The 24,625-nt window shown below is 51.2% G+C and overlaps 2 protein-coding genes across 3 annotated transcripts; both read left to right on the top strand.

Moving 5' to 3' along the window:
• The first annotated feature begins 135 nt into the window (after nt 1–135).
• P3h3 (prolyl 3-hydroxylase 3) lies at nt 136–16,762 on the top strand. Of its 2 annotated transcripts, XM_041644749.1 has the most exons (16): nt 1,103–1,172; nt 1,692–2,004; nt 2,087–2,239; nt 2,802–3,000; nt 3,088–3,219; nt 3,625–3,761; nt 4,901–4,990; nt 6,177–6,229; nt 6,327–6,394; nt 6,617–6,741; nt 12,040–12,141; nt 12,441–12,591; nt 12,750–12,867; nt 12,980–13,055; nt 15,894–16,034; nt 16,207–16,762. In XM_041644749.1, exons 2-16 carry the CDS (start codon nt 1,891–1,893, stop codon nt 16,372–16,374), a joined length of 1,827 nt encoding a protein of 608 aa, XP_041500683.1. In that variant the 5' UTR covers nt 1,103–1,172; nt 1,692–1,890; the 3' UTR covers nt 16,375–16,762. The 2 variants fall into 2 exon arrangements, with proteins under 2 accessions (XP_041500673.1, XP_041500683.1); XM_041644739.1 differs by lacking the exon at nt 1,692–2,004 and having other exon boundaries at nt 136–1,172.
• An 858-nt stretch (nt 16,763–17,620) lies between these two features.
• On the top strand, nt 17,621–24,410 carry Gnb3 (G protein subunit beta 3). Its single transcript, XM_041637089.1, has 10 exons — nt 17,621–17,902; nt 18,102–18,188; nt 18,454–18,492; nt 19,932–20,038; nt 20,119–20,182; nt 20,283–20,445; nt 20,544–20,610; nt 20,708–20,909; nt 22,896–23,112; nt 23,878–24,410. Exons 2-10 carry the CDS (start codon nt 18,132–18,134, stop codon nt 23,982–23,984), a joined length of 1,023 nt encoding a protein of 340 aa, XP_041493023.1. The 5' UTR covers nt 17,621–17,902; nt 18,102–18,131; the 3' UTR covers nt 23,985–24,410.
• Nucleotides 24,411–24,625: the final 215 nt, after the last annotated feature.

The following is a 24,625-nucleotide window of genomic DNA, read 5'->3' as shown; positions in this document are numbered from 1 at the left end:
TTTGGAGGAGGAAGGGTGGCTCATAGAGGACAAGATGGAGAAAGGATAGGGGAAAGAGGCTCAGAAGGAGGACGTTCAACACGCAGACAGGAGGAACGGACTCGGGGCACGTGACGCTGGGGTGGGGCCCTGGACACTGGAGTGTGCTAGTTTGAAATGCGAAGGATCTGTGTGCAGATTAGTAGACGAGTTCAATCCTCTTCTCCCCTAAATGCGCCCGGGTGCGCACTTGCTGGGTGAAAAATTTTGGGGCCAGAATGAAGTCCCAAGCCCGGAGTCATCCCTTTCCGCGATGCCTTCCAAACATCCTTTGATGGGCTGGCAGAAATGTGGGTTAGATACACGTGTGAGGGGCGTCCACAGTTCTTTTCCAGGACCCAAGGATAAATGGGAACAAAATTATCCCCACACCACAGGCCTCCCAGATCCCCCATTTCACCCTTCTTCCTCCTTTTCCTTTTCTTACCCACACTAGACCTATTTGTCCCTCGGAATTCTCACTCCGTCTCACTTTGGTTTTCCCTGTGGCAGGCCTAGGCCCAGCAGGCTTCTTTGGCTTTACTTACTCCTCTTTTCCTCTCCCTCCTCCTCTCCATCTTTCCTTCCTTCTCCTCCCCCTGACCCCCCCTCCTTCTCCCCTCCTCCGGGCTCCGCATTTCCCTTCGGCAGTGGGCCCCGCGGCTCTGGGCACCATGCTCCGGCTCCTGAGGTTGCTGCTGTTGCTGCTGCTGCCTCCCCCAGGGTCCCCCGAGCCTTCCGAGCCCCCGGGCCTGGCCTCATTGTCGCCGGGGGCGCCTCCCCAGGCCCCCGACTTGCTCTTCGCGGACGGGCTGCGAGCCTACTCTGCCGGGGCTTGGGCACCCGCGGTGGCGCTGCTGCGAGAGGCGCTGCGGAGCCGGGAGGCGCTGGGCCGCGCGCGGCGGGACTGCGGGGCGAGCTGTGCGGCCCAGCCTGACGCCGAGCTTCTTGGCGCCCCGCAGTCTGCCTCCGGACCCCGGGCCTGGGAGCCGCTGCTCCTGCGAGCCACGCTCCGTCGCGCCGAGTGCCTGACCCAATGCGCCGAGCGCAGGTTGGGCCCGGGGGGCACAGCGCGACTCCGCATGGGGAGCGTGCTGCGGGATGCCTTCCGCCGACGGGAGCCTTACAACTACCTGCAGAGGGCCTACTACCAGGTGCGGGAGCCCCCGAGGGTGCTACCCCAAGCCAAGGGGATGTCTTACTTGGAGCTGACCAGGAGAGGGCAGGATGCTCAGCGTCCGGTCTCAGGGGTGGAGTCGTGGGGGGCGTATAACGGGCTTCTACACTTGAGTGGGTACCATCAAAAACGGTGGCCAGGACTTGTGATGGTCGCAGAGGTAGGGCCAAAAGAGAGGTCAAGCCGGAATGAAGAGGAATGGGAGTAGGTCGAACGCAGAGGGAGGGCTCCGCAGTTTTATTTTAGCGGATCTCAGTGAGTGAACGCAGCCTCTTCCTAAGTATGAAAAGCAGATGGTGAGGGCCCAAACCAGACACAGCAGGATAGGAAATGTGTGTGTGTGTGTGTGTGTGTGTGTGTGTGTGTGATGTTCAGGAGTGGGAGTCTGACTGTGAACCTTCTCTCGGGACAGGACGAAGCTTCGGAAAGGCTGAATGAGGGAGGTTAGGTTTGGAGAAGGAAGCATGGTTAGGGCTGGAATCTGACTCTGTTGCAGGAGACAGCGAACAGCTACCAGGATGGTAGTGAATGCCTACGTGGCTGGAGGCGGGAGGGGCTCTAGTTACACACACCTCAGCTCAGGGTCCTAGAGGCCTGCAGATTCTGCTCACTCAAGGTCTTCTGCACAGCCCCATCGATTTCGGCGGCCATTCACTTCATTGTCTCCCAAACCGAGGCTCTGAGGGCCTCTGCCCATGGCCCACCCACACCAAAGCTTTCAGACAGCCTTTCTTCCTGTACCAGAGTTCTGGGAATACCACCTTCTGGCTTCCAGGGGATTCGCTAGTTCCTACCTGGGACAAAGGCTGGTGAGGGGACATAGGTCTGAACTCCCTACCCCCCCCCCCACGCGCCTCGGGGCTCTGATGTCTCATCCCTTTGGCTCCTCAGTTGAAGAAGTTGGACCTGGCCGCTTCTGCAGCACACACCTTCTTTGTGGCAAACCCAACACACTTGCAGATGCGGGAAGACATGGCTAAGTACAGAAGAATGTCTGGGATCCGCCCCCAGAGCTTCCAGGACCTGGTGACACCCCTCTATTGGGTGAGCCTCTCAGTGCTGACAGCTGCCAACTCTAACCATCTGCAGCTATGGCATCAGGAGATCTGGTACTGTTTCTCAGTGGCCCCGGGTGAAGAGTCTTTCACTAACTTTCTCTGTGGCCACTAAAGTGTGTACTGTTCCAACGCTCTGATTCTGAGGCCACGCTGTTCTTCCTCCGGGTCCATGCAGCGGGATTAACCGCTGAGCCATCTCCCTAGCCATGCTCTCTCTCTCTCTCTCTCTTTCTTTTTTTTTTTTTTTTGACAGGGTTTACCTGTGTAGCCTTGGCTGACCTCGAAATCACAGAGATCCGCCTGCCTCTGCCTTCCAAAAGCTGGGATTAAAGGCGTGCGCCACCACTGCCCAGCCTATCTTTCTTTTTGAAACAGGTTCTGACTGTGTAGCCCTGGCTGTCCTGGAACCCACTATGTCAACCAGGCTGGCCTCAAAGTCCATGAGATCCAATTGTGTGCCAGGATTAAAAGCATATGTCACCATGCCCTTCGACCTCCCAATCTCATTGATAACCCACCACCACCCATCTTGCTCTCTTTCCCCACAGGCAGCCTATGACACTGGCCTGGAGCTACTGGTACAGCAGGAGGTGGTACTGGCACTGGCCAAGCTGGAGGAGGCCCTCCAAGGGAGCCTAGCCCATATGGAGAGCTGTCGTGCTGGCTGTGAGGGACCCGAGGAACAGCAGGTGTCTGAAGAGGAGGTGGAAGAAGGGAGCCAGGGGGGCCTGTATGAAGCCATTGCAGGTGAGGGACTGGACTGTGTGCTACGGGAGAGCACGGATGCTAGGGGGGGAACATGCACGGCCTATGGCTCTTTTGTCTTCTCTCCAGGACACTGGATCCGGGTCCTGCAGTGCCGGCAGCACTGTGTGGCGGATACAGCCACCCGTCCTGGTCGCGACTTCCCTGTCCCTGACTTCATTCCCAACCAGCTGAGACGACTGCATGAGGCCTATGCTCAGGGTCAGCCTGGGAAGGATGAACCCTGGGAGTGAAGATGTGTCTCTGCTGCCATTCTGAACCCTATCTGTCCTTCCTTCTTCTCATTCCACTCTGCATTGAGAGTTTCACTGTTGGGGGCCATGGGGATCAACGCTTCAGCATGGAGTCCTCTGGCACCATGTGCGGAGCTCAGAAGATGGGTCACTGGGCTCCTTCAGCCCTCCTTGCTTCTTGCCTTTATTTTCTCCCCTCTTCCTCTTCTTTGGGCTCTGCCATTGAAGGTATGTTTGAGGATGCTTTTGGAAGTGAGTTCATCTCCCAGTCAGGCTGGGGCTTCTTGGAGTTGGCAGCCTTTCTGGTGACCCTCAGCTTTCTTTGTTCTGTTGTGTTTGCTGCTGTCCCCCTCCCACTGCCCTCCATCTCCAGTGGGGAACGTGTCTAAGGCCATGGAAAGTATCCTGAGTGTCCTGCTCTTCTACCCAGAGGATGAGGCTGCCAAAAAGGCTCTGAACCAGTACCAAACTCAGCTGGGAGAGCCAAGACCTGGCCTGGGACCACGAGAGGTAATCCCTCACCCATGCTCACTGATAGGTAGGGCTTGGAGCAAGCCAAACACCCAAGAGTGTACTCCGTTCTTGCTTCTTTATTTATTTTACTTGATTTTTTATTTGTTTATAATTACTTGTTTATTGTATTTTATTGCATGTGTGCTCTATATATGTGCCCTCACAGGTCAGAAGAGAGCATGGATCTGGGCGTGGTGGCACACGTCTTTAATCCCACGCAACTCAGAAGTTAGAGGTAGGCAGATCTCTGTGAGTTTGAAGCCAGCCTGGTCTACAGAGTGAGTTCTAGGACAGCCAGGGCTATAGAGTGAAACCCTATCTCAAAACAAACAAACATGAACGACAACAATGAAAAAGAGGGCATGGGATGGGATGGAATGAAGATCCCTGGGATGGAGTTGTGAGTCACCTTGTGGGTGCTGAGAACTGAACCTGGGTCCTCTGCAAGATCAACATGTGCTCTGAACTACGGAACCATCTCCCCAACCCAAATTTATTTATTTTTTTGAGATAGGGTCTCAATGTGTAAATCTGGCTGGTATGGAACTCTAATAGACCAGGCTGTCCTGGAGCTCACAGTGATCTGCCTGCTCTGCCTCCTGAGTGCTGGGACTTAAAGTGTACAAGCCACACTCAGCTCATTCTGGCTTCCTACCCAAACTCTTTAGCCACCGAAAGGACACCCAAGTCTAGGTTCTGACTTCTGCCTCAGCTCCCTGCCCCCACCCACTTGGGAGTCTATCCAGCACTATTCTTTCCCCTTAATCTCATGTCTGCCTGTCTGTGGGCGTGAATGTCCACACACACACACACACACACACACACACGCACTTGTCCACACACACAGAGTCTCTCAGGTCCTCTCTTACACATGCACACACACACACACACACACAAGTCTCTCAGGTCCTCTCTTACACACACACACACACACACACACACACACACACACACACACAGAGTCTCTCAGGTCCTCTCTTACTCTGAGCCCAGACACTCTGAAATGTAAGCCATCCGTCAGACTTGGTGGTGGATCTTAAGAGCTTGCAAACGTCCCCTAGGTCCTGGGCTGTCCTGTTCTCCAGCTTTCTCTTCTCCTCTCCTTATGTCTCCATTCCCCTGTCTACCCTGCTCAGGACATCCAGCGCTTCATCCTGCGATCTCTCGGGGAGAAGAGACAACTCTACTATGCCATGGAACACCTGGGCACCAGCTTCAAGGACCCGGTAAGGAGTTGTGCTCCTCTCCCCAGGGTGAGGCACAGTGATGCTGGATGTTCACATGCCACTGCAGTCAGCAGCAGTGTCCTGCTTGCCCACAGCCCTGCAGACTTACAGAACTCTGGCATCTCAGGTTCCCAGGAACCTGAACGGTGTGCGTACAGTTAAAAAAGGTCATGGGATCACGCATGGCTAAGAAGCGGGTTCTCTGCCACAAATACCCTCTGGTTGCCTGTTTGCCCTTATCCCAGTTTCTTGACCTGTAAACTGTAAAGATCACACATGTTCCACAGTCCTGTTGTTGAAGCTATGCCATCTGATAAAAAAAAAAAAAGTACAGAAAGCATCATTGCTCCTGAATCCATTACCCTCCTTTAGTCACGGGCCCAAGTCCAGTCCCAACATTATGAAGCCAGTACTTAGCATAGTGCAGTAGTTTTGTTGACTCTTTGAGGACCTGGATGACTTAGTGATGAGCTTGCCCAGCACATATAAATGCCCAGGGTTCTAGCTTCAGCATTGCAAAAAGGAAAGAAGGGAGGAAGGAAGGAAGGAAGGAAGGAAGGAAGGAAGGAAGGATTTTGGACCTAACGTTCTTTGTTGGAGGAGCAAATGGGGCTGTCCTCACATTTGATGGGTCTTTAGCTGTTGTCCTGACCTTTCCGTAGTAGGTGTCAACAGTACATTGATAGCTCAATCGTCTCCAGACTTTGTCTAATGTCCCCTGGGGAGTCAAATCTGCCTCACAGAGAGCTGCTGAATAAAGGTGAGGGCTGTAAAGATGGTCTAAATCCTACTCTGCCACTTACGAGGGTGTGAAGTCCACCCTACTCTCCGACCTTCCTGTGTCTCAGAACCCTCCCCTGGAAAGGAACGTGTCAGAACTACCTGTTCCATCAGAATTTAGGAACTATTACGAACTCTAAGCCACAAAATCTCACTGCAAGTATAAAGCTTTTAGCACTTGGCAAACAGTAGGCGTGATGGAAGTCGTTGTTTATTACAGTCTGGTCTAGAACTCAAGGCACTAGACACTGTCATCTGTGAGGTGGCCCTGGCATGGGTTCAGGACTTTTTCAGTTTGCCTTCCTCTCTGCAAGCTGGAGGACCTAAATATGGACCTTCAGATTCTAAAGTCAGGAATCCCAGGAGCTAGGCACAAGGGTGATGGCCCTGTTCTTGACACTCACAGGATCCGTGGACCCCAGCAGCTCTCATCCCCGAAGCTCTGAGAGAGAAGCTCAGGTAGGTGGGGGCCTGTGGTGGGGGCCAGTTGGCCCAGCCTGGGAGGTGGCAGGATGGGTCTGTGCTGTGACGACTGAGTATGTCTCTCACCCCTGAGAGAGGATCAAGAGAAGAGGCCTTGGGACCAGGAGCCTCCACAGTCCAAGTCCTTGCCTTACTGGAAGGGTGAGTTCCTTAGTATGTGAGGAGTTAGGGGGCAAGAGCTGGGAGCAGGGGTGAAGAGGTAGAAAGGCAGGGTGGAGAACATCAGGAGGCAGAAGTGAGGGCCTGGAATCTGCCAGCTACAGCCCTTCATATGAGCACTGGTGAGCTCTGCCCCCCTTTTCCCTATAGATGTCCTTCTCCTGGAGGGTGTGACCCTCACCCAGGATGTCCTTTCCCCTGTAGATGTCCTTCTCCTGGAGGGTGTGACCCTCACCCAGGATGCCCAGCAGCTGAATGGGTCGGAGCGAGCCGTGTTGGATGGACTGCTAACTCCAGCCGAGTGTGGGGTTCTACTGCAGCTGGCCAAGGTATGATGGTGTGTGGTTCAGCCACCTGGCTAGGGACCCTCAGCTTCAGCCACCTGCTCCTTGTTCTTGGCCTGTGCCGGTGTTCTATCTGCCTCAAGTTTCTCTCTCTCTCTCTCTCTTTCTCTCTCTCTCCAAGATTTATTTATTGTTATGTGCACTGATATTTTGCCTACATGTATGTCTGGGTGAGAGTACCAGATCCCCCAGAGCCAGAGATACAGCAGTTGTGAGCTGCCATGTGAGTGCTGGGAATTGTACCCGGGTCCTCCAGAAGGCCAGGCAGTGCTCTTAACCACTGAGTCATCTCTCCAGCCCCATCAAGTTTCTCCTAATGTCTGTGTTTTATCTCAACTGTGGAAAAGTTTTTTTTTTCTCTTTTTATTTATTTTGATTTTTGTATAAACATGATGAGCTTATTCATGATACACTCTTCATATTATCTCATTAAAGTCAATAGCTAAGAAAGTCTAGTTTAAGCTATATTGATAATGTGAAAACAGGCATACACATGAAAACAAAGCCTCCCGATTTTAGAGATCGTCTTACCGTGGAATGTCCTTTAAACATTTTTAGTGTCAGTTCTGGGTGAGACAGGGTGGCCTCTTCTGGTGTCATTCAACAATCCTCTTGCCCTGATCCTGTTCTGATGGTGTTTCTCCTGTCTACGGTGTCTATGGTAGGATTCCTAAAATGGTTCATTTTGGCGAGGTGGTGGTAGCACACATCTTTAATCCCAGCAACTTGGGAGACAGAGGCAGGCAGATTCCGATATGATCATTATAATCAACTATATTTTTGGTTTTTATTTTTATTTTTTTTAATATTTATTTATTATTTATACAATATTCCATCTGTGTGTATGTCTGCAGGCCAGAAGAGCACATCAGACTTCATTATAGATGGTTGTGAGCCACCATGTGGTTGCCGGGAATTGAACTCAGGACCTTTGGAAGAGCAGGCAATGCTCTTAACCACTGAGCCATCTCTCCAGCCCTTGGTTTTTATTTTTTGAGACAAAGTTTCTCTTTATAGCCTCGGCTGCCCTGGAACTCACTCTATAGACCAGACTGGCCTCAGACTCAGAGATGTGACTGCCTCTGCCTCCCAAGTGCTTGGATTAAAGGCATGTGCCACCACTGCCCAGCTATAATCTACGGTTTTTATCTTGTGTGTTCTGGTCTGCAGGTGCACACATGTACATGCAGGTGTACAGCTGAGTTGTATGTGGAAGCCTGTAGCTGGAGGTTTCTTTCCTGCCTGCAAGTTCCTGAATAAATACTCAGAGGCTTAATACTAATTGCAAGCTCTTTGGCCTATTAACTCAGGCTTATTATTAACTAGCTCTTACATCTTAAATTAACCCATTTCTATTGTTCTGTATTTTACCATGAGGATTGTGACTTGTTACCTCACATCTTGTTTCCATGGCTACTGACATCTCCCTGACTCTGCCTTCTTTCTGTCTCTCTGCTTGGATTTCCCACCTGGCTCTATTCTACCTGGCTATTGGCCAAATCAGCTTCTTTATTAACCAATGAGAATAATACATATTTACAGTGTACAAAGATTGTTCCACAGCATCCTTCCTGTTTTCATTTTGAGACAGGGTCTCATGCTGTGGGCCAGGCTAGCCTTGAATTAATTCAGAGTCCACTTGTTCCTGCTTCTTGAGTGCTAGGATTAAAGGTGTGAGCTACCAAACCCATTCCTTCTTTGTAGCTTCCTGGAGCACTTTCTTAGAGAACATGTTTCTGCTTCCGGTGACCATATTCGAGACAAATATCTAAATTGTTCTTAACTTAATAAGGTCCTAGGGCCTCCTTTCCTACCCCTGTCAGCTTCAATCCCGTATCTGTGTTGGGAGCTGCCATCCAAAAGATCCCATCTAAAAGGCTGGGGCTCTCCACGGGCATCATTTGCTAGTTCTGTGAATATGGATGAACTCTGGACTGCTAATGCCCACAGAGGACTGCAGCAGCTTCCGGAGCTCCCGAAATGGTCCAGGGTGCACAGCCTGGAGCGCCCTCAGCAGCCCTGCAGGCGCCATATTCCTCTACTTCCTTGTCCTCTTAATTTAGCTGATATAGATAGCATGGGTGCTCTTATTTGAGACTGGGACTTGCTTTATTGCCCAGGCTGACCTTAAAATCAGGATCCTTCTATCAGTATCCCAGCTAAACCTTGGAATGGCAAACCTTGCAGGCACGTCTGGCCAGGGTGGATATGCTTTACAAAGAATAGGAAGAAAAAACAAAATTGAAGCACATAGACATGGGTGTATGCGCACGAAAAGTTCCTTGGTTACCTGAGAATTCAGATGGCACCCAGGCTTCCTTTCCCAGGCATTTCATCCTCTCCTAGCTTGTGCTGAATGACCCACGCTCACATGCCAAGGCTGTCATCTCAGGAGGCTTCACTCTGGGCTCAGAGTCATTCCCTCCATTTTCATGGAGCACCTGCTGTGAACTAGAAGTGGCTAGATCCCGGGGTGGGGGGAGGGGAGGAGGCAGATGAGCAAAGACTGCCCTTTAGAGTTATGTAATAAGGAGGGAAACCAACATGGAGACATAATTGGAGCAGGTGGTAAGTTCGGTAAAGAAGTGTGTACTATCTAAACAGAAGCACTGACAATGCCGAGTCCTAAATGGCTTTTCAGGGAGCTGATACTCCCGTCTTGCTGTGGTTTGCAGTGCTGGGGCAGGGCAGAGTTGTCAAGCCCAGGCTATTGCAAACTACCAGGCACTTTGCCACACCCTCGGCTCCTCATGCTAGCCTTACCCATTTTGTTGTCCTTCTAGCTGCTGGGAAGGCTTAGGAGGGAGAATTGCTTGGGATCGGGAGTTTGAAGCCAGCCTGAGCAACATAAAGAGACCCACCCCATCACAAAGGAGAGAGAGAGAGAGAGAGAGAGAGAGCAGAGAAGAAGACAAAGAGGAAGGAGGAGGGGCTAAAGAGACAGCTCTATGAGATGGTCAGGAGCACTGACTGCTCTTCTAGAGGACCAGGGTTCGATTCCTACCACATAACAGTTCACAACCATCTGTAACTCCAGTGCCAGGAGATCTGAAACCCAGACTTACATGCAGGCAAAACACCAATACACATAAAAAAAATGATAATAAAAACTTAAAAAAAAAGAAGGAATAACAAAGTGCTTTCTAGGAACTGCAGGAAAACATGGGTTAAAAGTGTATGCCAATTTAAATAAACAGTTACCTGTTTGTTTATTTAAATGTCTGAGTTAGTTCCCCATGTGTAAACTGGGATTTATAATGTTTTTATCTTGGTGTTTTCCTGATAAATAAATTTGAACACTGTGAAGCCTTTAGGAGAGTAAAGAAAGCACCCAGGAAGCTGAGCAGCTGCATTATGCTGCCTTTTATCAAGAGGGGTTATGGGTAAGAGGGCGAGCGTTTGAGTGATGGCCTATGGGCGAGAGGGCCTTCTGTTCCCTCCCCGGGAGCCTCAGCTTTATTAGTAGACGGTGGACAGTTGCTGATGGATTTCAGCGTGGACAATCCAATGCAGCATCCTGTGGACTCGGGAGCCCCCTCTAGTGGCAGTCTCTAGAAGAGACTGTGGCCTTAGGTTCTGGTTGTATTCAAGGAAATGGGGAGAGGCTGGGGAAACATGAGAGAGACGAAGGAACACTAAGGAATAAAAGTTAGAAAAGCTAAGGACTTAGTCTGCAGGGGATAAATTAGAAGACGACACCAGGGGTAACCTCAAGATGGCATTCTGTTTCTTTTCTATTTTTGTTTTGGTTTTTCAAGACAGGGTTTCTCTGTGTAGCTTTGGAGCCTGTCCTGAAACTCGCTCTGTAGACCAAGCTGAGCTTGAACCCACAGAGATCCACCTGCCTCTGCCTCCCGAGTGCTGGGGTTAAAGGCACGCCACCACCACCTGGCTTTGTTTGTTTTGTTTTGTTTGGGGGTGTCTTTCCATTTCGTAACGCAGTCTGGCCACGGGCCCCTCACATTGGTCTCCATTTCATATATTCCAGTGGCATCTCTGCGACATTTGGTTTCAATCCAGATGTCCCCTCTTTAAGTAGCTGTGAATGAACACTTGTAAAATCGTAACCCCGCTTTAATTTTCTTCATATCACTTATCACCATCTGAATTGGTTTTTCTATTGATTTGTTATCTTAAAACACAAACCCTAGGGGCTGAGGAGGTAGTTTATTTTATTTGGTGGAGGGCTTCCCTAACATGCACAAAGCCCCGGGCTTGATCTCTAGCACCACATAAACCGAGTGTGGTGGCACAGTCTGTAACCAGCACTTAGGAGACTGAGGCAGGAGGATCAGGACTTCAAAATCATCCTTAGCTACATAGCAAGTTTAAGGCCAGCCTGGGCTACATGAGAGACCAACTCAAAAAGCTAACAGTCAATGCATGTAAACAGATAGTTTGGTGTATAGCCAGCTCATGTGGAGACTGCTTAGCTTTGGTTAACCCCTAGGTTTGATCCCAGCACTGCAAAAGAAGAGGAGGTAGAGGTAGGAGCTAGACTACTTGGTGACTAGGTGGACTCTCGGGAGTGAGGTTTTTATGTAGGGATAGCTAGGGAGTGGGACTTACACAGAGACTCAACAAATCGGCTAGAGAGTGAATATCTGAGGGGCATGGTGGTTCATTCACTCCTATGACCCCAGCACTTGGGAAGCTGAGGCAGGAAAACTGCTGCAAATGAGGCCAGACTAGGCCACATACTGATTTCCAGGCCAATACAGAATGATACCCTGTCTCAAAAGAAAAAAAAAATCTCATAAATAGACATCCAGACCAGGGGAGAGCCAAGGAGAGATGAGTCACGGGAGGCAGTTGGGTAATAGGGATCCAGCATCAGAGGCAATAGAATCAGGGAGCCCAGAGGTTCTCCAAAATAAATAAATAACGGCCTGTCAGATTTCCTGTTAGGGTCCTGCTTGCAGAAGGACCCCATCTCCCTGGGAAAGGGTGACCCAGTACTTCCTCCCCTGAACGCCAACTCTGTCACTCTTACCATCTCAAGGTCCCTTCTTCCCCACTGTGGGGTGCTCTCCGGGTAATATCCACATGGTCCCCGTGGGAAGTAGCAGTTCAGGGCTTTTTTGAGAATGATAGTCCAGAAAAACAGGCCAGGAGCCATTTTCTGGGAAAGGGCCATAGCTCAGGAAAAAGTCACAAGGGAATTCTGGAAGTTCCTAGTCAGCTCTGGGGACTGAGAAGGTGAGAAGGAGAGCCTGGGAGCCCTGGGAGCCCCGAGGCAGCGAGGTGTGCCAGGAATGCCTGACGGGAAACCTTCCCATTTAGGATGCAGCTGAGGCTGGAGCCAGGTCTGGCTATCGTGGCCGCCGCTCCCCTCATAGTCCTCACGAACGCTTTGAGGGGCTCACAGTGCTCAAGGCTGCTCAGGTAAGAAAGGCACTCTGGCCTGGTCTGACACCCAGGACTTGGGAAGAGGGGCTGTCTCAGGAGGCTGGATTCCAGGCCTGGGCTTCTATGAAGGAATTCTCTGGGGACCAGAGATCACTGCATGCTTGGTCCATTGTTGAGAAAGGGTGTATCGGTGACCTGGAGTCCTGGTGTTGCATGGGTTTGCTGGAAGGTGACATTTGGGCTACTGGACAGACGGTAGACACACGTAGAACAGTAGCGTCAGAGACACAGGTGCTAATGCTGGACCTACTTTTCCCACCTCTCCCTGCCTGCAGCTGGCCCGGGCTGGGACTGTGGACAGGCTGGGTGCTAAGTTGCTTCTGGAGGTGAGCGAGCGAGTGCGGGCCTTGACTCAGGCTTACTTCTCCCCGGAGCGGCCACTGCATCTTTCCTTCACCCACTTGGTGTGCCGAACTGCCATAGAAGGTAACCATCAGGGAACCCCATCTGTATGGGTGCCATCACCACTGCAGAGAGCCCTCTGCTGGCCTACTGGGGACAGGGAGCTTCTCCGTTGGTCACCCCAGGAGCTCCAGGCCCATGGTGGGGACCCTGATTTAGTCACTCGATCGGTTACATCCTAGGTGAGCAGGAGCAGCGCATGGACCTGAGTCACCCGGTCCACGCAGACAACTGTGTCCTGGACCCTGACACTGGTGAATGCTGGCGGGAGCCCCCAGCCTACACCTATCGAGATTATAGGTGGGTAGCCTGTCTGGGGACTGGCAGGTAGGCACACAAGGCCCAAAGGCTGCCTTGGCAGGCCTGGGTCTGGGTGGGGCTCTCACTGCCTCCTGTCTTCTCTGCTTTCCAGTGGGCTCCTCTACCTCAATGATGACTTCAAGGGAGGCGACCTGTTCTTCACACAGCCCAACGCCCTCACTGTCACGGTAGGGGGTTGGGGCAGAGGGCCCAGCTGTGGGGTCAGGATTCAAAACAGAAGCTCTCAGAGGCAAATGCAGGGAAATGGATGGGGCCACCTTAACCCTGTCCCTTCCGGCCTCTCTAGTCCTGCTGGCCACTGGACCACATTCAAGGCTTTCTGCAGAGGTTTATTGAACCTTGCAGGAGATCTCTAAATGATCCCCCACCCCGCCTTGGCGGTTGACCTTGCCTCCTCAGGGTGTCTGAGCACAGCCAGGCACAGGATACACACTTGTAGTCCCAGCTGTTGAGGAAGCTGAGGTTGGAGGAGCCATTAAATCCAAGACATCAAGGCCAACCTGGACAATTTATCAAGATACAAACAAACAAACAAACCAGGGGCCAGCGAGGTGGCGCAGTGGGTGAAGTGGTCACCCCCAAGCCTGGCAGCCTGAGTTTGCTCTCTAGAACTGACATGGTGGAAGGAGAACCAGCTTCACACGTTGCCCTCTGACCTCCACAATATGCTGCACCATTCACCCTCTCCCAATAAACGTAATAAAGACATAGAACAAAACCAGAACAAGGAAGGGCTGGAGAGAGGGCTGGGGGGTGGGGTGGTGGTGGCTCACAGCCACCTCTAACTCCAGTCTTAGGCATCTGACACCCTCTCTGGCTTCTGTAGGCACCAGGAACACGTGGTACAGACATGCACATGGAGACGAGCATGCGCATAAAGTACAATTATAAAATATATTAAAAAATAAAACCGTCTGAGGACTTAGCCCTTCCTCCCCCATGGCCAGGCAGCAATGGAGCTAGCTAGTAGCACAGGCTAGCACAGGCTAGCACAGGCACTGACAGGTCCCTCAGCCTAGACTTCACAGTGGGGTTCTTAACACGTTTGAAACTCACTTTCCTAACTAAGGGTGACAGTAATAGTACCGATCCTTATGGACATTATTCCTATTATAATCATTATTATAAACAGGGGCTTGCTACATAGCCCAGATTAGCCTTGAATTGACTATGCAGCTAGCCCTGGCTGCTCCTGAACTTAAAGTAATCCTCCTGTCATGGCCTTCTGGGTGCTGAGATTATAGACATGCACCACCTCAAGTGGTTGACTTTTGTTTTTGGAGATAAGGACTCATCGTGTAGCCCTGGCTGGACTGGAACTCACATGTAGACCAGGCTGGCTTTCAACCACAGAGATCTGCCTGTTTCAGCCTCTCGAGTGCTGGGATAAAGGCATGTGCCACCTTGCCTGGCTTTGCACCTGCCACGGTGCACATGTGGAGAACAGAATGCAACTTCAGATGTCACCCTCACCTCCTGCCTCTTCCTCACATCTGGGCATGGGGCACTGGGATTCAACTCCAGTACTTCATCTGGCTTTTGTGTGGACACTGGAGACCCGAACTCAGATCCTTATACTTGCACAGCAAGCTCTTTACCCACTGAGTCATCTCTCCAGCACTATGAGAAGTAATTTTTTTTTCCTTTTTTTTTTATTTTTTTTTTTTTTTTAGTTTTTTGAGACAGGGTTTCTCTGTGGTTTTGGAGCCTGTCCTGGAACTAGCTCTTGTAGACCAGGCTGGTCTCGAACTCACAGAGATCCGCCTGCCTCTGCCTCCCGAGTGCTGGGATTAAAGGCGTGCGCCACCACCGCCCGGCTGAGAAGTAATTTTTTTATTTATTATGTATACAATATTCTGTCTATGTGTATGCCTGCAGGCCTGAAGAGGGCACCAGACCCCATTACAGATGGTTGTAAGCCACCATGTGGTTGCTGGGAATTGAACTCAGAACCTTTGGAAGAGCAGGCAATGCTCTTAACCTCTGAGCCATCTCTCCAGCCGGAGAAGTAATTTTTAAAAAATATTTTATGTGTGCATCTGTGTGTGAATGTGCAAGGGGTGGGTGAGGGTGCGTGCCACATACAGCTCGTTGTAGAGAACAGAGGACAACTTGTAGGAGATGGTTCTCTCTTTCCACTATGTGTGTTCACACGTGTGAACATATGTGCTCAGGTTGTTGGGCTTGGTGGCAAGCACCTTTACACCCTGAACCATTTCTCTGACCCTATAAAAAGTAATTTATACCATATGCTTAAAAGAATGAGGGGGCTGGAGAGATGGCTCAGCGGTTAAGAGCACTGCCTGCTCCTCTAAAGGTCCTGAGTTCAATTCCCAGCAACCACATGGTGGCTCACAACCATCTGTAATGAGATCTGGTGCCCTCTTCTGGCCTGCAAGTATACATGCAAGCAGAACACTGTATATGTAATAAATAAATAAATCTTAAAAAAAAAAAAATAAACAGTTAATGAATGCTAGGTGTTGCCATTCTCCTAGTCCTTGATCATGGAGACTTCTATACCTGGGCCTAGAAGTGGGAAGAAGAGGAGCAGGCATGGTAGTATATACGCCTGTAAACCGATCGTTAGGGGGTTAGGCCAGCCTGTGCTACCCAGAGGCATTCTGCCGTACTCTTCACCCTAGAGGCATAAACACAGAGGAACAATCGCCTTCTCTGTACTCCTGTACAGTCTAGGATTTTCCAGGAGGAAATGCATCTAAGATCCTCATCACCTTCCGTCCCATCTGGGGCAGCTCCGGGGCCCTCGGATTGCTTCACTCCAGGCTCATGGGCTTAGGCAGGAGAGGTCGGGATCCAGGACAGAGAACCCCCAGGAGGCACCTGCCCCCTTTGGCTTCCCTCTCCTCCAGCCCCAGTCTTGCATTTTGTCTTCCTGAGTCAAAGCCAGTTCCTGAATGAGGGTGTGAGGAGTAACAGACACGAAGTCTGAGGCTGTGTCGTCCGTGTCGTCCGTCCCCCCCCCCCCCCCCCCCCCCGGTCAGGCTCAGGTTCGCCCTCGATGTGGGCGCCTCGTGGCCTTCAGCTCTGGTGGTGAGAATCCCCATGGTGTGTGGGCTGTGACGCGGGGACGGCGCTGTGCCCTAGCACTGTGGCACACGTGGGCACCTGAGCACAGGGAACAGGTAAGGAGGTTTGGGGTAGGAAGATGTGAAGGGGCGGGTGGGTGGAAGGTCACTACGGGAGTCTGTGCAGGAGTGGGGCTCACAGTGAAGCCGTTGGGTGGCTGAGATGACCCAGAGAAGGTGGCCACAAAGGACTGAAAAATAGTTTTATCCCCGCCCCCCCCCCCCCCAGGAGTGGACAGAAGCCAAAGAGCTGCTGCCGGAGGAGGAAGAGGAGGAGGAAGAGGAGGAAGAGGAAGCAATTCTCAGCAGAGATCCTTCCCCAGAACCCCCAAGTCATAAGCTTCAGCGGGTCCAAGACAAAGCTGGGAAGCTACTCAGGGTCCGAGAGGAACTCTGACTGCTGAGCCATCTTCAGCTTGTGAGCGAACCGATGAGAAGGCCCAGTATGACGTCAGGGACAGCGCAGCAGGCCCTGTGTGACATCTGACATCAGGGACAGCGCAGCAGGCCCCGTCTCTTCAGTCGATCATCCTGGGGACCTATGAGGACCACCAAACCCTGGACTCACAAACTTACTACACAGACTTAGCCTAGAGCCCACCAGGCCTGGAAGCCAGGTCTGGCCCCATCTAGGGACAAACAAAGATCATTATGCCTCCCTGAAAGGCATGGCAAGGATTGAAGGCTAACTGCTTCTAATACAGAAGACACAGAGGAGACTATCCCATCCTCTCCCAACCTGTGCAATAAAGAACATGAAAATTCCCCAGCCAGGGCCTGGTCTGGCGTATCCCAACTTCTCTAGCTGCTGGAGGTGGGGGTGGTCAGGGCTGGTCTGGGAGGAGACAGGTGGTGTCTTTGGGCCTCCCAGAGGCGGAGCCAGGAGGGCCTGAGATTTGTCAGGGAAATCTCAGCCACCTGCTGCCTCATGCAAATAGACCCACGTGCCCCATCACCACCACCGCAGCTGCTCCTTGGGCTCCAAGGTTAAGCCCTGTTATCTCTCCCTGAGTAAGGGTGAGAGGGTAGCCTTATTCCTTAGCTCCGACCTTCACTGTCCAGCAAGACCCCAGGAGTAACGTGGGCAAGCATGAAGACAGACCCCCATCCTAGGAGCAGGATAAGGGTTCCCTTCTCTTTATAGTCCTTTCTTTGCCCGGAAGGCAGGGGCACATCAGCCCAGAGTCCCCCTGAATCTCCTGTCAGCTCCCCCGGCTAGGGGCTAGGATCAGGCCCAGGGGCAGCTGGCCGGGGCTTGTGGAGAAAAGGATTATCCGGATCAGCCCTTTCTAATCTCAGCTTCTGCCTGGACCCTCTCCCCCACCATCCGCATGAGGGAACATGGTTTGGGGTGTTGACAACAGGGTCACCTATCACCTTTCTCTCCTGGCTCCTGGCCTGCTTGCTCAACAGGCCTGCACTGCCAAGATCATGACCACAAGTTAGGGCTAGGGCCTGGGGGCCACTGGAGCTGTGGCTGCTCTTGTTCTGTTCTCCTCCCCAAACCAGTAATCCTCACAGCTTTGCTCTGATCCATGGGCCTGATGCTCTTATCTCTGCCGGCACGCTAACCATGGAGGCACCCCTTTATTCCCCCCTTCTTGTGGCTGGATGTGGGGGGTGCTCTTCTCTGGCTCACAGACCTCCTCCCCACCCCTCCAGGTTGGCCCACGTCTCTGGAAGCCATCCGCCTCCCTCCCTGGCCTCTCCCCCACCCCTGCCAGCTCATTTCATTTGCCTGACGTGGTTGTCGTGGTTGTCGTTGGCCTTACCCTTCCCTGTCTGTTTCCCCCTCCCAGTCGGGGCCAGGCCAGGCCAGCTCCCCTGGCAGCAGAGGGGGGCAGGTGACAGGCACGCATCGCAGCTGAGAGACTCAGGAGGCGCCTGGGAAGCGGAAACCTGGGAGAAGTCCAGCCACAGCCCAAGTAAGAGGGAGCTGGCCGGCTCTGCCCTCTGGGATTGGGGGCCCACAGGGAGGGCTCAGGCAGGTCTGGAACTGATGTACAGGACCTAACCCAGGAGGAGGGGAAGCCCCCCATCACTTTTCAGGAGTGGACTAGGATGTAAAGGACAGAAACACGGTCCTATGGGGATTCCCCAACACCTATTTCATGTTCCTGGCAGGAGCCAGAACCGCCCCTCGATCTGTGCACCATGGGGGAGATGGAGCAGCTGAGGCAGGAAGCGGAGCAGCTCAAGAAGCAGATTGCTGTAACCCCAGAGCCCTCGTCCTGGGGACCCTGGCAAACAGAGCTCAGGACATGTGGGAGTGTGGCCTGGGAGGGACTGGGGGACTGGGTCACTCTTGGGTGACACTTTAGAGACCTCTGATCTACAAGGATTCAGAGACTTTAAATTTGAAGCTCACATTTGAGACCAGCGCCCAACTGCAAAGCCCCATGCCCACCCACGTGTGAGGTGCATGTGCATGCCCCCTACCCTGCCACAGCCTCCCTGATGCCCGCTTTCCCTGCAGGATGCCAGGAAAGCCTGTGCGGATACCACCCTAGCTGAGGTGAGACTTTCACCCTTCTGAGGCAGGACATGAGGGGAGGGAAGGGGAGGGAGAGGAGGGAAGTGCTTCATGACCAGTGACATACTGTTGCCTGAGCTTTTAGCACATCCTGTCCTTGGAGTGAGGAAAGACACTCATGAATTAATTTAACAAACGTCTATTAAGATCTGCTCTAGGTCAGGCATTATATTGGATGCTGAAGACACAGACACTGGTCTTATCCCCCTCATCCTTAAGCAGTAAGGACGGAGGGAGCATGCAGGATTTCTCATAGACTCGAACTGACAGTTGTCTAAGACTGCATTATCAATTCTAAGATGTTTGCTTCTTCACAGATTTCTCTAAAATTGAGATGCATTTGACAATACATAATACCTTGTTAGCCTAGTGTTTCTTTCTTAGTGACAGACAAAATAATACTGTTTCTTAGAACTGACAGTAAGTATCAAGCCATGCTAGGTGGCACAGGCTTGGAATCCAGCCACATGGAAGGCTGCGGCAGGACTGAAAATTCAAGACTTGCCTGGGCTGCAGAATGCTTTTGAAGCCAGCCTGTCTCAAAATAAAAAGTAAAAAGTTCAGCTAGGACAAAAATTTTAAGAAGAAGACATGAAGTTGGGTGGGGGTAGGAGGTGAAGGGTGGATCTGGGAGAAGCTAGAAGTCGGGGCGAATATGATCAAAATTCATTGCATACATGGATGAAATTATCAAATAGTTAATAGAAATAGTGTATTAAAAAAGAAAGAAGTAAAAAGGGTCTGGGATGTATGTCAGCGGCAGACTTCTAAGCTAGCATACCTAGGTTCAATCCCCAGGTACCGAGGGGGAAGAAAGAACATAGAACCGATTGTATTAAATATGTCCGTAAGAGTAAACATCATGAGAAAAGCAGTGTTAGATGCTTAAATACATAATTCTGTACGATTCCCATGGCAACTCTGTAAGATAATAGGCTCAAGGGAAGGTGTGATTTGCCAAAGTTGACAAACTATGACAGACCACCTCTGTGGACCCTGGCGGCTCAGCAGATGGGAGTCTGGTTGTGGTTGGAGGGGCAGTTCCGGATGATGGCAATGCCTCAGAGCCCATGAGTGCTGGCTGGGTGCCACTGATGTGTGAAGACAGGCACCTGACAGTCTGGTATCCCCTGTGTGTCTCAAGATAATGTTCAGTGACCTCATGCCAGCAACTTGAGGTTGATCTAGGTGGGAATATCTCCCTACTAGCGATTCCTCCTCTTCAGTCTGGAGACACTGTACTAAACACTTACCTCTACCATTTAGCAACTTGCCAGAAGCTATCCCAGCACCTGTCTACCACAGGAGGCCCGGTCGCTCTAGGCTGGGGACCTCTTGAGCAGTTTCTGGTCCCCAGAAGGAGGTAGAACAGAGCAGGGGCTGTGGCAGACACGTGAAACCCAATACCCCTTTCTCTGCAGCTTGTGTCTGGCCTAGAAGTGGTGGGACGAGTCCAGATGCGGACACGGAGGACATTAAGGGGACACCTGGCCAAGATCTATGCCATGCACTGGGCCACTGACTCTAAGTGAGGATCCAGAGGTGTCTAAAATGGAGGGGAGTGGGCAGGGAGAAGAGGTGGGGATGACACAGGTACCCTTTCTCCAGGCTGCTGGTAAGTGCCTCGCAGGACGGGAAGCTGATCGTGTGGGACACTTACACCACTAACAAGGTACCAGCTTTCCTCCATCCTTCCTAGGGTTGCATGCCTAATCTCTGTGCCGTTCCCTGAAGCCCAGGTCCCACCCGCCCCAAATCTACCCTCTCTGCAGGTGCATGCCATTCCACTGCGTTCCTCCTGGGTCATGACCTGTGCCTATGCACCATCAGGGAACTTTGTGGCGTGTGGGGGTCTAGACAACATGTGTTCCATCTACAGCCTCAAATCCCGTGAGGGCAATGTTAAGGTCAGCCGGGAACTCTCTGCTCACACAGGTGAGAAGACCTCTTTTCCTGTGTAGGGGTCACGGAAATCCAGGCCCCTGTCCAGTTGTGACCCTGAGCCAGAGCCCTGTCCTTCTAATCACCTTCAGGTTATCTCTCCTGTTGCCGTTTCCTGGATGACAACAACATTGTGACCAGCTCTGGGGACACCACGTGGTAAGGGTTGAATGCCACGGGTGCTGAGGACTGGAAGGTCGTTCTGTGCTGAGCAACTGTGACATTTCTGTGTGATGGGCTCCTTTTCTCCTGACAGTGCCTTGTGGGACATTGAGACGGGGCAGCAGAAGACGGTGTTTGTGGGACACACTGGAGACTGCATGAGCCTGGCCGTGTCTCCAGACTACAAACTCTTCATTTCGGGTGCTTGTGATGCCAGCGCAAAGCTCTGGGATGTGAGGGAAGGGACCTGCCGCCAGACTTTCACTGGCCACGAATCCGACATCAATGCTATCTGTGTGAGTGTTCCTTCGTGTGTGCCCTCGAGGAACTAGCTACCTTAAACCCCAGGATACATCTCTGACCCACTTCCACACCACTTCTAAGCCCTTTCCTTATTATTTCTAGAAATAATCTTACCTTTATAGGATAGTTAGAAAAGCAATGACAAGAAATCCCAAGTCTGTTTCACCCCATTCACTGTTACCACTCTGCCACGCTTTACAGTTGTCTCTAGACATTCCAGCACACACCCTCACACATGCGCACTTAGCTCCTCCCCTGCTCTCTGTCAACAAGTGCCCTACCAGCAAGCTACACCCTAGGTCCTCATTCCTGGGTCCCTTGAGAATAGATGACTCATATCATGGCTCTGTGCCTCTCAAATACTTCTTGGAGGGCAGAGGTGGGTGTTGGATCCCCTGGAGCTGTTGGAATCACAGTTATGAGCTGTCATGCAGGTGGGTGCTGGCACCCATCTGAACTTGGGTCCTCTGCAAGAGCAAGTGCTCTTAGCTGTTAAGCCATCTTTCCAGCCCTAAATCATAAATTAAAAAAAAAAAAAATCCCCGAAGACAAGGTCTCACTATATAGCTCTCTGGCTGGAATTTGCTATATAGACCAGGCTGGCCTCACATTCAAGAGATGTCAGCCATGACCAATTTTTAATTTTTTTTAAAAAAAATTATTGAGTGTGTGACTAGTCAGAAAACAAATTTTAGGACTCTGTTCTCTCCTTCTGGGGATCAACCTCGGGTCATTAAGCTTGTATAGCAAGTCCTTTTCCCCACGGAGCCATCTGGACACCCCCAGTCATTAACCCTATTACTTTATCTTCATACTTTTTTGTTTTGGTTTTTGAGACAGTGTCTCTCTGTGTAGCTCTGGCTATCCTGAAACTCACTCTGTAGACCAGGCTGCCCTGGAACTCGCAGAGACCTGCCTGCCTGTGCCACCACTGCCCAGCTTATACATTTTATTTTTGTCATGATAGAGAATGAACCCAGGTTACGCCTAGAGCTGTATCTCCAGTCCTGCCTTTCATCTTTTGAGACAATCTCAGAGTTGACCATGCTTTACCGGAGCCCACTGTCTCACCCTGGAAGGCTAGCTTTAAACTTGAGGCAATTCTCCTGCCTCAGCCTCCCAAGTGCTAGGAGTACAGGTATTAAGTGGCCATTCCCAGCTACAGTATAAGTTTTATGTGTATGAGTGTTTTGTCTGCATGTGTGCCTGTACACCAAGTACATGCCTGACACCTGCAGTCCTCTGGAACTGGAGTCACAGATGGTTGTGAGCCACCATATGGGTGCTGGGAACTGAACCTGGATCTTTTGCAAGAGTAACCACTGGTCTTAACTCCTGAGCCATCTCTCCAGCCCCAGCATAATTTGTAAGAACCAGGAAATTCAATATTTACAGAATATTGCAGCTCATACTCAAATGTAATCATTATCTCATAAATGTCCTTACTACAAAGTTTTTCTACACAAAATCCAATCCAGAAACATGTAGATTATCTCATAAATGTCCTTACTACAAGGTTTTTCTACACAGAATCCAATCCAGAAACATGTACATCCTTGCCATGTCTTCTGTCTCTAGATTGGAACCATTTTTCTACTTTTCTGGGGTCTATGATATTACATCACCAGTTTTCTATAATTTCCCTGCAAGTACACTTGTTATTCTTCAGAATGACGTTCAGGTTACTTGCCTGGACCTCGTGCTGTTCCCGCACACCCTGGACTAGTCTACAGGATAATCACAGAAGTCTGGTCTTTCAGTCATGTGACCCTGGGAAACCCTGGTGCTCTTGCCTGCCTGCACTGCTGCAGTCACAGCAGAGGGAGCCACAAGAACACAGCAGTGATCACCCTACCAAGAAAGAGACAGGCAGAGAGACCAGTGAAGTGGCTTCCATGCCCCATGGGAACCAGGAACCAGGAAAAAAGGCGAGGCTGCCCCAGGTCTGAGTGCTGACCACTGCTTATCTGTATTCTCAGTTCTTTCCCAATGGAGAGGCCATCTGCACTGGCTCAGACGACGCTTCCTGCCGTCTGTTTGACCTGAGAGCAGACCAAGAACTGACTGCCTATTCCCATGAGAGCATCATCTGCGGCATCACGTCAGTAGCCTTCTCGCTCAGTGGTCGCCTGCTCTTTGCAGGATATGATGATTTCAACTGCAATGTCTGGGACTCTTTGAAGTGCGAGCGTGTAGGTAAGGGTCTGCCCCAGACATTCCAGCCCTCCCGCCTTTCCTCCCAGTTTCTTTAAGGGGACCCTCTTCCTGCTATTTCCCAGTTGTTGCCTAACCTGAGCCTTGGAAACCAACACCATTTGCTTTGGAAACTAAGACCAGATTCCCCAAACAGAAAGTGCTCTAAGCAGCCCTTCTGCCTCGTGCCGTGCCTGCTCCTTCTGGTCACCCCAAACCAGTGTATCTTAAGTGTCCAGACCTTTGTGTACCTGAAGTTTAAGCGACAGCCTCAGGGAGGTGTGAATAAGAGTAAACCAAAGGTCCTGGGCCTAGCCTAGAAGCTTTTCTAGGATTGGCTGTCTAGAGTGGAAAGACAGCCTGGCTTCTATCAGGAGAGACCAAGAGCTGAAAGAAAATAATACATACTCCTGAATCAGACTCCAAATCCTATTCAGTTGATTACTTTCCAAGTTGCCTTTTCTTTCTTTTTTTTTTTTTTTTTTTAAATCCAGAAACAAAGAACCCCGTCCTTGGATCTATCAAAGTAACCCTGCCCTTCCTCACAGCTTATTGATATTACTAACCAATTTACCCTTGCCCTACCAGAGACTTGGGCTCTGGACAGAGGAACTGGCCTGACGAGAAACCTCTCTCCTCGGGGCTAACCCTCCTTCAGTTCCTTAGTTCCCATCAAGGCAGAGGCTAGCCTCCCCGGGCTGGAGCTTCTGCACATCACCGGCCCTCACACACCTGGGAAAGTAGACTGACTTTTCCTCTCTTCCTCAGGCGTACTCTCTGGCCATGACAACAGAGTCAGCTGCCTGGGGGTCACAGCTGATGGTATGGCTGTGGCCACTGGTTCCTGGGACAGCTTCCTCAAAATCTGGAACTAAGGAGGCTAGAAGAAGAGAGGTGGGAAACCATGAAGATTCTCAGCTGCTTCCTCCTATATTCATCTCTTTATGGTCAGTCTTCTATAGCCCAAGGGCCATTCCCAGTAAACTTTCTTTTGAGAGCAGTAGGGATTATGGGAGTGTGCCTTTGGAAGCATCAGGGACACAAGGGCAAAGAACTGCCCCATTTCCGCCATGGCCTCCCCTATCCAGAGCCCTCACAGCTTCTCCCTTAATAAACAGGAACAGACCCTCTCAGCCTCTAGGGTCCTCTTGAGCTACCCATAGCCTTTGTCCAGACCAGGAATGGTCAGGGTGCTCAGCTCATGATTGTGGATGTCACTACTAGTCTCCTGGCCCCTTCAGACTTTCTCCTTTTCTACCTTTCCCCCTTTATTATCACCTAATAAAACGTAGCATCCTGTGTTGCTAGCTTCCACCCCTTTGTGCTACAAGAAGACCTAGGTCCTGCTAACGGACAACAAGATATTACAGGTGCTAGGATAAAGGTTAAATACTAGGTAGACTGTGGGCAGGAAGAAGGATCAAGGCAGAAGCTGAGGTTTCTTAGGGAGCCTGAGTGGCTGGGAGGCACACGACAGCTTGCTGCAGACAACAATCATGTGTGCATGCCTGCATAG

The sequence above is a fragment of the Microtus oregoni genome, unplaced genomic scaffold, assembly GCF_018167655.1.
Source record: "Microtus oregoni isolate MIOR12 unplaced genomic scaffold, Mior012 000002F_ref0000024, whole genome shotgun sequence".
NCBI lineage: Eukaryota > Metazoa > Chordata > Mammalia > Rodentia > Cricetidae > Microtus > Microtus oregoni.
Note: the sequence above shows the minus strand (reverse complement) of the source record. Positions and strands in the feature narration are given on the sequence as shown.